At 48.0% G+C, this 18284-nt stretch overlaps 1 protein-coding gene across 1 annotated transcript; it reads right to left on the bottom strand.

Moving 5' to 3' along the window:
* Nucleotides 1-5389: 5389 nt before the first annotated feature.
* On the bottom strand, nt 5390-7851 carry HOXB1 (homeobox B1). Its single transcript, XM_003931226.4, has 2 exons — nt 7166-7851; nt 5390-6730 (listed from the first exon to the last, which is right to left on the bottom strand). The coding sequence occupies exons 1-2, from the start codon at nt 7746-7748 to the stop codon at nt 6402-6404; spliced, it is 912 nt and encodes a 303-aa protein (XP_003931275.2). The 5' UTR covers nt 7749-7851; the 3' UTR covers nt 5390-6401.
* Nucleotides 7852-18284: the final 10433 nt, after the last annotated feature.

Below are 18284 nucleotides of genomic sequence, written 5' to 3'. Positions count from 1 at the left end.
TGGAATACTCTGGTTGAGTCAAGCAAGGAAGTCAGAGCTAAGATTTAGTCACAGGGGAAAAAATCTGGTACAACTGCAGGGGGCGCCAATCTCATGGACTACAGTGAGAATATGCTCCCTGAGTTATGAAATGGGCTGTCCTGTCGAGGACCTCCCTTGTTATGACACTGTACTTAACTGTAAGTCTGTATTCCGTGGACTCCCCTGAACCCTTTCATTCATAATTATTTTACTGTCTAGCAGCAAGTCCCATGCTTATGGTGCTGGCTGGATCTGCTGGTGCAGTGCAGGTGGGACAAGGCTGGACAATGTCTGCTTTTATCATGCCAAAACAAAGAATAACTTAGTGTAAGAAAGTAATAGGAAAATGTCCTATGTGACTATGTAAAGTAGGAAACCTCTGCTGAACAACTTAACGTACACCAGGCAGTGTTCTAAGCATCTCTCACATATATAATTTATTATTCAATATCTATCCTTCATTGTGTATCTGAAGAAACTGAAGCACAGGGAAACTGAATAATGAGCTCACCCAGTTAATAAGAGGAGAACATTTTGAAAACTAAGTTATACTCCAGAACTCTTGGCTCTCCACCACTCTAAGTCAGGGAGCTGAAGTATCTGCCTTCCAGACTTCTTATCCATTTTCCCATAATGGAGAAGAGAGGGATTGAGTGTGAGAGGCCAAGATAAGTTTCCTCTTCAACAGGTGGGCATGCTGAGAACAGAACCAAAAGGAGGGGTCTCAGCCAAATGCACCTGCAGTGTTCTCAGCTGCTAAGAAGAGAATCCCTTCAATTTGTCTCTAGCTCTGTACACGTATCAGGGATCAAATAAGCTATGAGTGTGAAAAGTGGGTATAGTGAAGATACTCCCTGGAATAGATTGGAGACTAAAGAAGGGAAGATCCCAGTCCCTTTTAATAACGATAATAATTTGTTATGGCTCACATTTGCTTGTGTGGGATCATTCCAAGCATTTAACACATATTAACTCATTTAATCCCAACATCAACCCCATGAAATAAGTAGTCATTATCCTTATTTTGTAGATAATGACACTGGGCACAGGGAATTAGGCAACTTGTCCAAGGCCACAGGGCTAGTGAGAAGCAGGGCTTGAATTTGAATCCAGGTATCTTAGACATTTCCCCCAACTCCTTGGTGCTGCTCTCTGGCTCATGGTTCATTTTGATCTCCCTTGTCTGTTATCTGGAGAGATTCCTCCAAGCCTCCCATCCACACTCTCTTCTAAACACCATCCCACCAACTCCTTGCCAGCAGCCCAGTGCTATATCTGCACAAGGAATGCTTACAACAAAGAACCTGTGGTGGCTCCTGCCTGTAATCCTAGCACTTTGAGAGGCCAAGGTGGGTGGATCATCTGAGGTCAGGAGTTCGAGACCAGCCTGACCTACATGGAGAAACCCTATCTTCACTAAAAATACAAAATTAGCCGGGCATGGTGGCACAGGCCTGTAATCCCAGCTACTCTGGAGGCTATGGCAGGAGAATCGCTTGAACCTGGGAGGCAGAGGTTGTGGTGAGCCAAGACAGCACCATTGCACTCCGGCCTGGGCCATAGGAGTGAAACTCCGTCTCAAAAAAAAAAAAAGGGAAACCTGAACTAACAGAAGAGCTCCAGGGTTTTCAAAACCTTTTTCTTTCTCTCTGATGCAGGAGATCAAAGGGCCTCACATTGGGAGAACAAATGCTGAAGGAAAAGGCAAAGGAAAGAGGAAAAATTCACACCTGGGCTGAGAAACAGATGGTGCAGAAGGTTGGGTGGAGTGAAAGCTTGACTGGCCCCCCACTGATGGCCGTGTTTGTGGGGAGTGTGGGGCTCCTCAGAAATCTTGACAAACTTTCAACCAGCCTAGAGAATTCTCCCTTCTGTGAAGACTAGGCGGGCATAGTGGTTCATGTCTGTAATTTCAGTATTAATACGTTGGAGGGCCAAGGTGGTAAGATCCCTTAAACCCAGGAGTTCAAGACCAGCCTGAACAACATAGCATGACCCAGTCTCTTAAATTACTTTTTTTTTTTTTTTTTTTTGAGACGGAGTTTCGCTCTTGTTACCCAGGCTGGAGTGCAATGGCGCAATCTCGGCTCACCGCAACCTCCGCCTCCTGGGCTCAGGCAATTCTCCTGCCTCAGCCTCCTAAGTAGCTGGGATTACAGGCACACGCCACCATGCCCAGCTAATTTTTTGCACCTTTAGTAGAGACAGGGTTTCACCATGTTGACCAGGATGGTCTCGATCTCTCGACCTCGTGATCCACCTGCCTTGGCCTCCCAAAGTGCTGGGATTACAGGCTTGAGCCACCGCGCCCGGCTAAATTACATTTTTAAAAAAGACAATCAAGACCCAAAAAACTCAAGATTTTAATTTTCAAACTGGAGATATTTTTTGACATCTGGGAAATGGAGGTGTGTGGTGGAGAGCTTTCAAATTTTGCAAAAAATTACTTACTTTCAGAACTCATATTAAATATAATACCCTCCCTCCTAGAGCTGTGAAAAATCAGCAATCTGAAAGGCATAAAGAAATCTGTGAATGAAGCAATTTGGCATCTATTCTAGAAAGTTAAACAATGAAGGGCTGGGCATGGTGGCTTCCAGCACTTTGGGAGGCCAAGGCGGGGAGATTGCTTGAGCTCAGGAGTTCAAGACCAGCCTGGGCAACATGGCGAAACCCCATTTCTACAAAAAAGAAATACAAAAATTAGCCAGGCATGGTGGCATATACCTGTAGTCCCAGCTACTTGGGAGGCTGAGGTGGGAGGATCACTTGAACCCAAGAGGTGGAAGCGGCAGCAAGCTGGGATCAGGCCACTGCACTCCAGCCAGGACAACAGAAGGAGAGCTTGTCTCAAAAAAAACAAAACAAAAACAATCAAGACTATTAATTTAGCTCAATGGGAGCAAAATGTTGTTTGTTATTCTCTCCTTCGTGCTAACGTTTCCCATGCAGGCCTGTCTACAGCCTCAAATTGGAAGTGAGATTCAAGTAGGAGAGAGGAAGGAGTCAGGATCTCTGCATCTAAAGAGATGGAAGGCTCAGATTCACTGGACATTGTTTTGAGCCTGCCCCTGTGTGAACAGAGAATTGATTTTCCCCCACCCTTCCCTGGGGGAATCTGGTGGCTCCCTCTGCTGTGACCAAAATCCAATGGGCCAGCAGCCTTCTTCTTTCCTCCTGGCCCCTTCATCACTCAGGACCTGTCAGCCCATTGGAGTCCCTGCTCCACCATACTCATGGTCCTGCTTTGCTCTCACCACCGCACCTTCCTCCTCCTCCTCCTCCCTGCTTTCTTGCCCACTTGCCCAAAGTTTGGAGGATAATACCCCAACCCAGAAGGCTCAACTGCTCACACTGATGCCTCCAAGCAAGGGTAGTTCTGTTTCCACTCACTCTCTACCCTCTGTCAAGGTGACCCCTTTGGGGAAGCCAAGCTTGGTGGCAATTTCAATTAAATGCAGAAAAGCAGTTAATAGATTTTTTTTTTTTTTTTTTTTTTTTAAGACAGAGGGCAAGACATCAGCCTCTAGGAAAGCTAGGCTTCCTCTTGCAACGCACTTCTCTTCCTCTCCAGCTGGGCTGCACAATTATTGATAATGCTGCCTCTCATATAATGGCCCAATTTCATTAGGAATCAAATGCTCAGCGTTTCTCACGTACACTTCTAGCTGCCTCTTTTCCTTCGAAAGGTCAAGAATTAAATAGATGAGAGGGTGTGAGAGTGCGAAGACACCCCGCCTTGGTCTCACCCGCCTCCCGCTCCCCCACCCACCCCCGCCGCCTCCGCTCCGTCCTGGCCCCTGGGCATCTGGCTCACCGGGTAACCGGAATCAATAAGCAAGGGCCCGATCCCCGAGGCCCGCTGCATCTCGACGGCTCGGCGGGGCGACTGAGCGATCGAGGTTTGGCCTCAGGAGAGCTTCCTAAACACAAGCCCCCGCCCCACCTTCCCCTCGCCTCCTCCGCCGACCAAAGGTTTGCCAGTGGGACCCGCCCGGAGACAAAGCTGCCCCCCGCGGGCGCTCTGTGGGCTTGTTTGGAAAGCCCAGGGGCGCTTCGAGGTGAAAAGGTCAGCGCAGGTTCCGGGTTTACCGCGGCCTCCTCCGCCCGCCCTCAGGCCCTGACCCGCGACGTCTTCCTCCCTCCCCAGACCTCTGACTCCCGGCCCCCGTCCCGCACACTGCCCCCCCACTAGGCCACTTCGCGGCCACCTCCTTCTAGCCGTCCAGCGCCCGGAGACCCAGGGCTTTCACCTTGAGCCCAGGCCGAGAGGCCTTGCGGAAGCCGGCCGGCTGCGGCCTGACACCCCGCGGAGTGGCTGGGTTGCGGGGCGCTGGGCTGGGGTGTGAGTGGGGGTGTTAAGCTGTGTGCCAATTTGGAGTTGGTCAGCGACCCCTCTGGAGTTTAAGCCAGGCCTGGCTCTGGGCGGGACGGAGGGAGCAGACCGGGAAGGGAAGGGGTAGAGTTCGCGTCGCCTTCCCCCACACTTCCTCCTCTTCTTACACACTCTTTCTGTCCTCTCCCAGACGTTTCTCTTCTTTACCGTCTTTCTCTCTAGACCCTCGGGGCTGGCTCGGCGCAGGGTCTCACGCCTGTTGTAATCCCTGCACTTTAGGAGGCGGGCGGATCACTTGCGCCCCGGAGTTCGAGACCATCGTGGGTGTAATGGTAAAACCCCGCCTCTACAAAAATACAAAAATTAGCTGGGAGTGGTAGTGTGCGCCTGTGGCCTCAGCTACTCCGGAGACTGAGGTGGAGGATCCCTTGAACCTGAGAGTCTGGCAGAGGTTGCAGTGAAAGGAGATTATGCCACTGTACTCCAGCCTGAGCCACAGAGTGAAACCCTGTCTCCAAAAAAACAAAACAAAACTCAAGACCAAAAACCAAAACACAAACAATAACAACAAAAAATTGCACTCCAGCCTGAGCCACAGAGTGAGACCCTGTCTCAAAAACAAACAAAAAAACCTCAAAACCAAAATACAAAAACAACAACAAAAACTGCACTCCAGCCTGAGTGACAGAGCAAGAACTTGTCGCAAAAAAAGAAGAAAGAAGGAAGGAAGGAAGGAAAAGAAAAGAAAGAAAGAAAAGGAAAGAACGATCTCTGGGAACTGTATCATCCCACAGACATCTATGTCTTTCTGGATTCTCCCAATAACCAAAGGACTGACAACTGTCAAGTGTCTGAGACCCAATTCTGCTTAGGCCACACCCAGTAAGTCCTTCTCTTTATCCAGCTGAGATCTTAAAGCTCAGTTCATTCCAGCCCGACCAGCCAATGGCCACTTTCTTCACCTCTTCTCCAGGGCTAGTGGAGTCTGAGGCCTCCTCTACCCCTGAATGGAGAAACAGAAGCAGGCAGGAAGAAGGGAAAACACAGACTTTATTGAAATGAGGTAGTTGCAGGTACAAAGAGAATCCTGGCTCCTTTGGGGCTCAGGTTTCCAGAAACTTAGATGGCTCCTCTGCTGTCTCCAAGGTTCAGAGAAATCCTTGCGGCTGCTGGGAGCCCTCACTGTGCTTGGCCCTCCCTGGGCTGCCCCCAGGAGTAGGGGTGCAGATGGGGAAGAGGGTCCTGGGTTTTCCAGGAGGCAATAAATAGGGAGGAGCTAGTGGGGGCGTGCCTGCACCTTCCTGGTGGTGGCTTGCTGGGGGCAGACCTTGCACAGAGTTCCAGAAGTCTCTACAATACCAAGTTCCAAAACACTTTGGTGACATAGTCATGAGGTCACTGGTGTGAGGAAGCAGGTCTCAGAAAACAACCTCTGGAGGCTGCATTAGTGCAATACAAATGTGCCGGGAGAGGGCTAATGGGTTAGATGGGGGCTGGGGGGGGAGGGGCTTTTTGGTCTGTCACAAGGCAGCTGGTGCTATTGTAAGGTCTGTGGTGACTGGATTAAGGATTGGAAATAATATGGCTGCACCCAAACACCTCACACACAAGAAAATTCAAGATTCTGTCTCAGGCCTAGAAGCGGGAGTTAGGATTAAGAGTGCGTGAGGAGACTCCTCAAAGCTCGAAGGCACTAAACTGAATAAGCCGAAGTTGGAAGGGAAAGGAGAATGAATCCAGGAAGATGAGGCTGGCTCCCACCCCCCACCACAAATTGACACTGAGCTGATCCCCGGATCAAAGGCGGAAGCCCTTCCTTCTACATTTGACAGGTTCCCTGCCTCCCAGGCCTCTGGTCCTGTTGGGCCCCAGCCACCCAGATCTGAGAAAAAACATTTCCCCACCCCCCCCACCCCCCAGGCAGCTCTAAACTGGCATCCCAGCCCTAGGGAGGATCCCCAGGCCTGGGGTTCGGGAGAGCCTGGGATAGGGCTGGACTGGGGTGCTCCAGGGCCTGGAAGCCCCGTCGTAGGCTAGGTTCAGTTCAGGAGGTGACAGAGCTGGGTGAGGCTTCTGGGGAAGTGCATGTTGACTGGTCCGAGGCATCTCCAGCCACCTCCCTGGGGTAGCCTGGTGGAGCCGGGGGCAGCCGACCTCCCTCCCGCTCGCGCTTCTTCTGCTTCATTCTTCGGTTCTGGAACCAAATCTTGACTTGCGTTTCGTTGAGCTCCAGGGTAGCGGCGATCTCCACCCTCCGGGCCCGGCTCAGGTACTTGTTGAAATGGAACTCCTTTTCCAGCTCCGTCAGCTGCCTTGTGGTGAAGTTGGTGCGGAGGCCACTGGGCGAGCCCAGGCCCAGCTCTGACACCTTCGCTAGGGGCGGGGCGGGGAGAAAGGCTAGGTCAGTTCTCTCACCTCTTTCTCCTTCCCCTTCTCTCCTCCGGGGGCTGGCTCTGCACCTCCATTCACCATTCTGCCCAAGTACAGTCGTCAAAGTTCCCACGGACCACCAGGCACCGCCATGGTGATCACCAAATCTGGAGCATCCCCCACCCCGAAGCACACCAGGTCCTGGGCCTGTGCTGGGTGCACAGATCAGGAAGTGGGGTATGTTCGGAGACTTACTCTTGGGAGTGACTGGTTACACAGTAGGTGGGGAGACCTCACCTGACCTGAGACTTTGGGAGTGCTCTTACCTGTATCTACCAGAGCCGCTGAACGAGAAGAACCCAGCCCAGGCCTAGGACATGTCACTGCAAGGGCAGCAGAGATGCTTTGGGAGAAGGGGTAGCCACATCTGAGCCCTACCTGTCTTGGGTGGGTTTCTCTTAACCTTCATCCAGTCGAAGGTCCGGGCCGTGGGGATGCTAGGTTCTGAAGGGCAAGACGATTCCTTGTCCTCTGAGAGGAGATCAGCATAGGCCGGTGCAAAGCTCGCGGTCTGCTCGTTCCCATAAGGGGGCTGCTGCTGAGAATACGGCCCCGGACCGGCTCCACCTACTCCATAGCCGTCGGACAAGCCCCCTAGCTGGGCCCGGTAGCTCGAGGGATGAAAATAGCCTCCGTCTCCTTCTGATTGACCCAGAGGGTAGTACTGAGAAGGCCCATAGCTGGGGCTGCAGGCGGCTGGGGCATACCCCGAGGGCGCGGAGCTGGGGAAGGGTACCCCCAGCGCCGAAGGCGGCTGCTGGGCGGGATAGCCGGAGTTCTGCTGGAACGCGGGGCTGGACAGCCCCCCACCGTAGCGGCCTTCGCTTGCATAGCTGTCAACCGCCTGAGCCGAGGTTGGGGGAAAGGAGGTTGGGGCGCTGTGGGCGCTGTGGGCGCTGTAGGCGCTGGGTTCCCGGTTACAGAGTGGGTACTCTAAGGAGTTCATCCTATTATAGTCCATGCGTCAAGGCCGCAGGAGGGTCGGCCCGTTTGGGGGAGACACCCTCTTGCCCTACAACCTTTCAGCAGTATGTCACAGCGCTGGGGCTCGCATCCATGGCCTGGACAGCTCGCTTGGGCCTGCACTCCCCTAGGAAGGGGGTAGGGAGTGGGGGTGAGGGGGCACATGTGATCTCTCCCAGGCCAATGGGCTAAGCGGGCCAGAGTTTGGCAGCCCTAGCGCCCATCCATCACCCCCCAAGCATTAGCATGACAAAGACACTTCAATCACCCGCAGCCCATCCATCTGAGAGCGACGTGGAAGCGTCAAAAACATCTTTCTTCAAAGACTTTTGGAAAGAAGGGACCAGAGGGAGAGGGGGAAAAAGTTAGGAGAATATTCAAGACTTTTTCCCCTTCCCAACCCCCAAGGCCTTCAATAGGCTCCTGGGTTATTAGATTTGGACAAATTCAAGCCAGCTGCCCCTCACTCTTCCCACCCCTCGAAGAAACATTCCCCCCAAGTCTGTAGACCCGGAGGTGGGAAATCCAGACTCCTTACTTTGCTCAGAACTCCCGAACCATGTTCTTTTCTCCCAATTTGTCTTGGGGTGATGGGCTAGGACAGCCGGGTGAGCTATGTTATCTTGGGCCAAATGGATGACTGTGGTGGGGTGAGGGAGCGGTGCAAAAACACCTAAGGGTGTGGGGCAGGGTCTAGACTCTAGAGGAAGGATTCATGAAGTCAGGGGTGGGAAAATGACATTTCAGGGAGCAAGACAGGACTACAGAAATGTGGAGAAAAAGATGAGAAACGCCCCATCCTCCCTCTCTCTCTGCATAAACGTTCTCTTCTCATTCACACATCCATTTCTCTCCCTCAGCCTCTCTTTATATTCTCTCTGTCTCAATCCATCTCTCTGTTCGTCCATCTTTCTCCATATTTATACTCGTTCCCTACCTATCCATCAACTCATCTCTCTAGATGTATTTATCCTCTCTCTAGCCATCCATAGCTGTAGCTGGCTCACTCACTCAGACTTAAATAACTCCCTATATCTCTCCAGAGAGCCACAATGAGCACAGCCAGGTGATGTTTCGGGGGGGGGGGGGGGGAAGAGGAGGGGAATTTTTAATTCTTTTCTTGAAGTGTTTAAAACTAGTGGAGACCTACATTCTCCTGGCTCTCTCCTACCCGTCTCTCCTTCACCACCCTTCTCTCCTTCCAAAAAAAAAAAAAAAAAAAACCTCCAAACCTCAAATGCATAAATTTAACACCAGTTAAATCTTAAAGATTACTCCACATTTCAGTGCCTTTTCTAGAACTGATTAAGGGAGTTTGGTCAGAGAGTGGGAGAATCAGGGTGGGGGCCCTGAGGCTCTGAATTCTAAGACTCTGGAGTGAGGAGTGGAGTTTCACCCCTTTTTGTTCTGTGTGGCTGTTGGCAAGGGACACAGGACATGTCTTCTTTACTCTCTCAGACTCCAAACCCATATGGGACTAGAAGAGAAGCCCTTATGTAGAGCCCATTGATTCTCCTCCTCCGGACAACTCGAGGGCAAGAGCTTGGCGCAATCCAACACCCACACTCATTTGTAACCTGTCAGGGTGTCTGCCTGGCCGGAGGCCTGGGGCCGAAGCTAGGGCAAGTCCAGGAGGGCAAGAGTTCAGGGAGTGATCTCTGTAAACAGTGGAACTCGGGAGAGGAAAGGGAAGCAGGTGGGACAGGTTTAGGGAGAATCCTCAAAACTTCTCAGGTTTCCACAACCCAAAAAGGGCAGGGTAATACTCCTTCCTCTGCAAGGGACTGCAGCGTTGTCCCCCTCAGTCATCTGTGTCTTGCCTCTCCATCTTTGTCTCCCATTCCCTCTTGTTTTGCTTGGCCTTGCCATAGCTGCCTCTCCTGCTTTCTGCTCTGTGCCACCAGGATCACACTGCCTTTCTCTTCTCTAATACTTGTGGGCCTAGCTTCACCTCCAACTTTGTTTTTTGAGATAGAGCCTCACTCTGTCACCCAGAGTGGAGTGCAGTGGCATGATCTCAGCTCACTGCAACCTCCACCTCCCAGGTTCAAGCAATCCTCTCACCTCAGCCTCCCCAGTAGCTGGGACCACAGGCATGCACCACAACGCCTGGCTAGTTTTTTTTTTTTTTTTTTCTTTTTTCTTTTTTTTTTGTATTTACTTTAGTAGAGACGGGGTTTTGCCATGTTGGCCTGGCTGGTCTTGAACCCCTAGCCTCAATGATCTGCCTGCCTCGGCCTCCCAAAGTGTTAGGATTACAGGCCTGAGCCACTGTGCCTAGCCATCACCCCCAAGTCTGAAGGAGCTCAAAGATTTCACAGAACCCCTGTCTCCTTTCCTTGCTCATGTGTACTCTGCTTCAGAGACCCTGCTTCAAGCTGAGGGGGTGGGGGACCAGCTGGTAACTTCTTTAAGAGATGCAATGAGGGAAGAGAGAATGTTCACTTGCCAAGGGAATGAGGGCAGACAAAAGAAAGGAAAATTGAGATGGGAGGAGGTGACCTGCAGAGGAACTGAAGAGAAAGAGATTATTGAGGTGGGAGCAAGCTTATTTCTTTCTATTTTACGTTTTTGGGGAGAATATATGCAGATGCTTCATCCTCTCATTTTAAGATGTCTTCCACAGACGCTGAGAATAACTTGTCTGGAGGAAACTAGGATTTGTCTTCCAACCCCAAATTTAAACTAGGCCTAAATCTGATTTGGCTGCCCTGCTTCTGAGAGACTTGAGACTTCTTCACCTTGCATCTTTTCCTCATCCCAGGGAGAACTTTCTCAACCTATCCCTTACCTTCATAATTAAGGGAACAATTTGAGGTCAAAGGAAGAAGTGACTTTGAAATCAGTTTAATAAAACAGCACAAATCTGTCTGGTAATTGAGGAAATACATTCCCTCTATAATGGCTGAAGTCACCCATAATCTATTATTCATGACAGCAAGCAAAGACTGAGGCAAAAGTGCCTTAAATTGTCTGCGCGCAGTGGCTCTTGTATTTAATCTCACCACTTTGGAAGGCCAAGGCAGGAAGATCACTTGAGCCCAGGACTTCGAGATCAGCCTGGGCAAGATGGTGAGACCACATCTCTACAGAAATAAAGAAATTTTAAAAGTGGCTGGGTGTGGCCATGCCACCTTGTAGCCCTAGCTCCTTCGAAGGCTGCGGTGGGAGGATTGCTTGAGCCCAGGAGTTCAGGGCTGCAATGAACCATGACCACACCACTGTACTCTAGCCTGGGTGACAGAGAGAGACTGTAGCTATTAAAAAATAAAAATAAAAAAATTGCCTCTAGTTATACTGTCAATTGCAGTGATTACCTCAACTCTCCAAATTCACTCTGCTCCCAGTTCATCCCTGAGTCATGCCACCTTCTTTTGTGTTAGCAGGGCCACAGGGACATTAAAACTTCCCCAAATTCCTGCTGGCTCTCCCTGCCCCGGCAGAAAGGACTGGGAGAGGGCTGGGCGCGGTGGCTCAAGCCTGTAATCCCAGCACTTTGGGAGGCCGAGGCAGGTGGATCACGAGGTCGAGAGATCGAGACCATCCTGGTCAACATGGTGAAACCCTGTCTCTACTAAAAATCTAAAAAATTAGCTGGGCATGGTGGCACGTGCCTGTAATCCCAGCTACTCAGGAGGCTGAGGCAGGAGAATTGCCTGAACCCAGGAGGCGGAGGTTGCGGTGAACCGAGATCGCGCTATTGCACTCCAGCCTGGGTAACAAGAGCGAAACTCTGTCTCAAAAAAAAAAAAAAAAAAAAAAAAAAAAAAATAGAAAGGACTGGGAGAACCAAGCATCTTTACTTTCTAGGTTCCCAATCTCCTCTTCCTCCCTAAAAGAAGATTCACCGGCTGGAATAACCTATGACCCATAGGATTTTTGTTTACCAAATTAAACTCACCAGAGAGGGGCTGGGTGGACCCAACACCAAAATGAAATAAAGCTGGTGTCCTAGTTTGTTTGATCTGCTTATACATAAAAGAGAATGAGAAGAACATATGCGTGTTTAGAACTGAAGTTATCTTTGACAGCTTTTACTCCTTATCACACTGAGAATGCAGGCAAAGAAACCATTCTAACCAGAATGGGGATATGTTAGAAGTTTAAACCTCAGATTCTGGTCCTTTCTGTGGTGGAAGGTGCTTCAGCTGGGGGCTTAGAAGGGGCAATCTAAATTCTTTCATTAGGCCTTAAAAGTCTCTATCTGCTCTCCCCAGCCCAAATCTTATGATGCCAAACCCAAGATCAAAGGTTGGGGCTTAGGAAGTAAAAGAATATTCAGGGTCATAAGTTTTTCTTTTTCTTTTTTTTTTTTTTCTTCTTTTTTTCAGGCAGGGTTTTGCTCTGTTGCCCAGGCTAGAGTGCAATGTTGTAATCATGGCTCCCTTCAGCTTTGACCTCCTGGGCTCAAGTGATCCTCCCACCTCAGCCTTCTGAGTAGGTAGGACTACAAGCATGCACCACCACAACTTTTTCGCTGAGATGACTTTTTGTTGCCGTTGGGGAAAGGATGTTTCTTTTAATGCAAGCTAATTAAACTGTCATGTATTTGGTTGAGAACCCTAGACTATGAGTAGTACATATTGTAATGGGATTAGTACTAGCTATGGAGCCAGAATAGTTGGGTTCAAGTCCTTGCTTAGACTTTTTTTGATATGGGGTCTCACTTTGTCACCCAGGCTGGAGTGCAGTGGTGTGATCTCGGCTCACTGCAATGTCTGCCTTCCAGGCCCAAGGAATCCTCCCACCTCAGCCTACCAAACAGCTGGGAACATAGGTGTGTGCCACCATGCCCAGATAATCTTTTGTATTTTTGGTAGAGATGGGGTTTCACCATGTAGCCCAGGCTGGTCTTGAACTCCTGAGCTCAGGCAATTCACCTGCCTCAGCCTTCCAAAGTGTGGGATTATAGCTGTGAGTCATTGTGCCTGGCCTTTGCCTGGCCATTTTTTAGTATTGTGACCCTGGACAAGTTTCTTGATTTCTGAGTCTCGGCATCAGAGAAGAAGAATGGGTTTAATACTACTTACTTTGCTGCCTTGTTAGTAGGATTAGAGCTAACAAGAACATATAAACCACAGAGAACTCTCTAAATGTATGATATTAACTTTAAATCACATTCTGAAATAGTATGAGTCAGTCTTCTGTTTTTTAATATAACTAGCATATTAAAATATGGAAATATGTAGGCTGAGCATGGTGGCTCATGCCTGATGCCTGTAATCCCAGCACTTTGGGAGGCGAAGGCGGGAAGATCACCTGAGGTCAGGAGTTTGAGACCAGCCTGGCCAACATGGTGAAACCCTGTCTCTAGTAAAAATATGAAAATTAGCCGGGCATGGTGGTGCACACCTGTGGTTCCAGCTGCTCAGGAGGCTGAGGCAGGAGAATCACTTGAACCTGGGAGACAGAAGCTGCAGTGAGCCAAGATTTCACCATTGCACTGCAGCCTGGGTGACAGAGCAAGACTCTGTCTCAAAAAAAAAAAAAAAAAAAGTGATAGGAGAATAACATTTGTGCTATATTTTCATGTAATACATCACCATATATTATACAATATAATATGTACTTTATCATATGCAAATTTCATTGAGAATTGGGAAGATTGGCTCTGTTTAGGCAAAGGATTTTTTTCTAACCTGAAGGGTTTCTTGAAAACCAAAGCTTAATATTTTATAACTATAAAGAACCCAAATTATTAAAATTGCACCAGAAAGGTTTGTGGTTGGATATTAGAAAGAACTTCTTGATTTTCCAAATATTTGGGACAAGTTTTATAGGAAGGATATTGTCTCTTCTTCCTTAAAGGATTTAGCTTGGAAACTGCCCATCCTAGATGGGAAAGAGGTTAAACCTGACTTCTGGAATCTAACAGATCAACAAGATGTAAACATCTATCTGGAGTCAATAACTGGGGACATGATTAAATAACGATTGGGATCTTTCTAAAAGGAAAGGTTAGAGTGGCATGAAGAATTAAAATAATTTTCTACAGGCTGGGCCTGGTGGCTCATGCCTGTAATCCTAGCACTTTAGGAGGCCATGGAGGGAAGATCACTTGAGCCCAGGAATTCAAGACCAGCCTGGGCAGCATAGCAAAATCCCATCTCTTAAAATAATAATAATAATAACAATAATAATTTTCTAAATGCAATAGGTTTTTTGGCCAAAATATCTGCTTTGGAAATCTTAGCCAAACACTGATCAAGCTGAATTTGGGTCTGAATGACTATCCAGATTGTAATTTTTCTGCGGTTGTTGGGAGTGAGAGAAAGTTTTAAGAGCGCTCCTTTACTTTTCATTCTCTCTTCTGAAGAGGAAGATCTCTTTCTGGCACTAAATATCTACCTTACTGCTAAGTATGGACAGAGGGTTGGCTGGGAGGGGAGAAAAGGGGTAGGCAGAGCTGTGCTGGAGAGGTCAGTGGAGGATCTGGGCTATACTTAGCCTTCGCAGGCAGAGGATGAAGTGGGGCCCTAGAGGCCACCTTCAGCAAAGTGAGGACTCAGAGCACATCCCAAGAAGATCTACAGTGGGGCCAGCAAGTGCTTGTCAGAGACTTGGGTGAAAGATGGATAGGAGAATTCAGCTGTGCTGTTTAGGAAGTCTCAGAAATTGTGCTCTGATGCCCAGCAACCAGATTAAACATAACTAAAAAGGACTGTTAAAGTCTAGGACATCATGTCAAAAAAGAAGTTTGGTGACTCCTTTTATATGAAATGGCCTACTTAAAAAAAAAAGAACAACAACAACAGCAAGAGTGAACCTAACCAAATGTTGGAGGAGGTGGCAGAGGCTGAAAGCCAGAAGAAAACTTGGCTAGGATACTTTTTAATACTCACGTTTATTGAATATCTGGCACCTGGCAGACAGCACTGCACCTGATTTCATGCTTGTTGAAAAGATTTTGCTCCCTACTCATTTAAATAAAGATAAATGCATGATTATTGGTGTAAAGATACAAATTAAAATTTATTGACCAGGCACAGTGGCTCACGCCTGTAATCGTAGCACTTTGGGAGGCTGAGGCAGGAGGATCACTTGAGCTCAGGAGTTCCAGACCAACCTGGACAACACAGTGAGATATTGTCTCTGCAAAATATTTAAAACTTAGCTGGCTGGTCATGGTGGCTCAAGCCTGTAATCTCAGCTCTTTGGGAGGCCAAGACAGGCAGATCACCTGAGGTCAAGAGTTTGAGACCAGTCTGGCCAACATGGAGAAACCCCATCTCTACTAATAGTACAAAAATTAGCCAGGCATGGTTGTGGGCACCTGTAATCCCAGCTACTCAGGAGGCTGAGGCAGGAGAATCACTTGAACCTGGGAGGAGGAGGTTGCAGTGAGACGAGATTGCCCCACTGTACTCCAGCCTAGGCAACAAGAACAAGACTCTATCTTTTAAAAAAAAAAAAAAAAAAAATGCCAAATGTGGTGGCTCTCACCTGTAGTCCTAGTTACCCAGGTGGCTGAGATGGGAGAATCATTTGAGCCCAGGAGGTTGATGCTGTGGTGAGCTGTGACTGCGCCACTCCACTCCAGCCTGGGTGACAAAGGAGACCCTATCTCAAAAACTAAAATAAAATAAAATTTGTTAAAATGGTCCCACCAGATTTATACAAGGTAGGTCATTGTCAAACACTAAGAGTTACTTAAGAGCACAAGACATTGGCCATAATAAACAGTTAATACATTGTGAAGACTAAATAATATATACTAAAGAATATACATATATTAATGTTAAGTGCATTAGAGGCATTTAATTCTTCCATTTATTTCACAGATAGAGAAACTGAGGTCCAGAAAGGGGAAGAGACTTGCTCAGGCATAAGTTAACTTTTTTTTTTAATGACTCAGGGTTATCATGATTGCAAGTAATTCCTCAGTCTAATGGTTCTTTGCTTTCACTGTAATATTAATGAGACATGCTTCTTAAAAGAATGATTCACTAAGAGCAGGTCAGACTGACCAGCCACTTTCCAGGCTGCACTGAAACCAACCACAGTGAATTTATAATCACTTCACTCTGTGCTACAGGCCATTCACAGTTGGTCCTGACCCAAGAGGAACCCTGCCCCAATCAGGATGGGATAAATGAGTGCAGCCACTTGGGGCTGCCCTGTAATCTGCCACCACCACTGGGGTCTGCTGCCCTATCTAGGAACCACTCCTCTTCCCCTTCCTTCTCCATGGCCAAGTGGGAAAACTCAGGCTAAAAAGGATGACCCCAGCAATGAAAGAGGGAGAAGTTAATTTGGAACACAGGGATCGTGAATTGCAATCTTTTATGATTCCTAAATTGTAGCATTCCCTTGAATCTGAATTGGGTGGGGAAGTTGAAGATGGAAGTCACTTTCTTCTGCAAATGCATTGCCTGTTTGTTCTGCTGTGGTATCATCAGAGATGGTGCTTTTCATAAATTTGGAAAGGAGAGAGCCAGCAAAACTTGAGTGTTTCCTGTAAAAAGAGTTTCAATTCCTCTCCAATAATCAGCCAAAGGCAATAACCTGGACTAAGAACTCTCACCCCTGGGATAGCCAAAGTACCTGAATCTAAACATGTAGACTGAGCCTTTGGTTGGCTTCCCACTACTTTGGCAGGAAGGACTCAGGACTGATGCAGCCCCAGACAGGAACAAAGATTCCCTGCAATTTGAGCTACTGGTTTGGGTTGGGAGAATTGGAAGGCAGGGGCCAGGTAAAGTGAGTCAAAAATTCTGACACATGGAGGAAGGCAGAAAGCAGGTGACACTATGGTCTAGCAGTACTTTTCAAATTTTAAGTGTATAGAAATCACCTGGGGAGCTGCTAAACTGCAAATTCTGATTCAGTAGGTCTGATTCAGGGGCCTAAGATTCTGTATTTCTAAGTAGCTCACAGGTAGTGCTGATGCTGCTGGTCCACGGGGCACCTAGGCTCCAGAGAACTGGTGCATCGGAGGCCCCTAAGTGCTGCGGACCTTGATCCAGGGTTAGGAATTCTCTCCTGCAGAGCAGACTCTACCTTTTTTGGCATTGAGGAAGGGTGCTCTCCTTTTGACCAAAGAAACTGGAAGGTAGGCCATTAGCAAGATCCTTCTGGTATTCTTTTTTTTTTTTTTTTTTTTTTGAGACGGAGTTTCGCTCTTGTTACGCAGGCTGGAGTGCAATGGCGCGGACTCGGCTCACCGCAACCTCCGCCTCCTGGGTTCAGGCAATTCTCCTGCCTCAGCCTCCTGAGTAGCTCGGATTACAGGCACGCACCACCACGCCCAGCTAGTTTTTTGTATTTTTAGTAGAGACGGGGTTTCACCATGTTGACCAGGATGGTCTTGATCTCTCGACCTCGTGATCCACCCGCCTCGGCCTCCCAAAGTGCTGGGATTACAGGCTTGAGCCACCGCGCCCCTTTGTAACAACCTTAACAACCTGCTATAGCTAGATGCAAGAGCAATTTTTTTCTTTTCTTCTTTCCTTTTTTTTTCAACACGGAGTCTCGCACTGTCACCAGGCTGGAGTGCAGTGGCATGACCTCGGCGCTCACTGCAACCTCACCTCCCAGGTTCAAGCGATTCCTCTGCCTCAGCCTCCGGAGTAGCTAGGACTACAGGCGCCGGCTACCACACCCAGCTAATTTTTGTATTTTTAGTAGAGACAGGGTTTCACCATGTTGGCCAGGATGGTCTCGATCTCTTGATCTCGTGATCCACCTGCCTCAGCCTCCTAAAGTGCTGGGATTACAGTCTTGAGCCACTAATCCCAGCCAAAAGCATTTTTAATTAGACCAAATTATCTAGTTTGACTGTCCACAGAAATCAAACCCCCGGCTGAAATATCTGTTCATTTTGCTAGTGTAGAGATAGATGGCTTGTGTGCTGTGATTTTTAAGATGTTAAACACTGCCTGTGGGCACATTTTATGGAGAAATAAACACACAGCCCAATGAGATGTATAGTGTGGTTTTAATATATTGTATATTCACTTATTTATGGGGAAAATAAACACAAGCCAATAAGCTGTGTATTATTACTTTAATATATTGAATTTATTTTATACCTATATATTTTATGAGGGAAAATAAACCAAGATACACGATATTATTATAACACATCTAATTGTTCTATATTAATTTATTTATGAGAGACATAAGTGCAATTTAACATGATGTAAGATTATTTAATACACGAGATTAATTCTGTATTAAGACAGTTTAAGGGATTAAGTTCCAGCTAAAATGTGTTTACTTCCCACGCTGAGGGACCCATTTAAAAATATGCAAAGGGTCTGTCTAGTCCTCTGTGTCACAATCTATGTTGGCTCCTGGCTTAACCTAACAATTGCTGCCTCTCGGTGCCTGGTACTGTAAATCCCGCTTCTGCTGGTCCAGGAGAAAGTCTGGAGGCCCCGGAAATAAACTGATTTTAGAGAAGGGCAGCAGCTGCCGGAGAGGTAGCCCCGCAGTGTCTGTTTCTGAGCGGGAGAAATATTAAATAAACGTAAGGAGGATGGATGACTTTCCAGGGCCCTTTAAATCTCCACCTTCCCAGAACAAACCAGGA

This window comes from Saimiri boliviensis, chromosome 17, assembly GCF_048565385.1.
Source record: "Saimiri boliviensis isolate mSaiBol1 chromosome 17, mSaiBol1.pri, whole genome shotgun sequence".
Lineage (NCBI taxonomy): Eukaryota > Metazoa > Chordata > Mammalia > Primates > Cebidae > Saimiri > Saimiri boliviensis.
The sequence above is the reverse complement of the archived record's forward strand: the minus strand, read 5'-3'. Positions and strand labels throughout refer to the sequence as shown.

Coding starts and splice junctions, on each gene's coding strand:
- HOXB1 (XM_003931226.4), bottom strand. CDS start 7,748: ATGGACTATAATAGGATGAACTCCTTAGAGTACCCACTCTGTAACCGG. Junction 6,731..7,165: donor GAGAAACCCACCCAAGACAG/GTAGGGCTCAGA, acceptor CCCCGCCCCTAG/CGAAGGTGTCAGAGCTGGGC.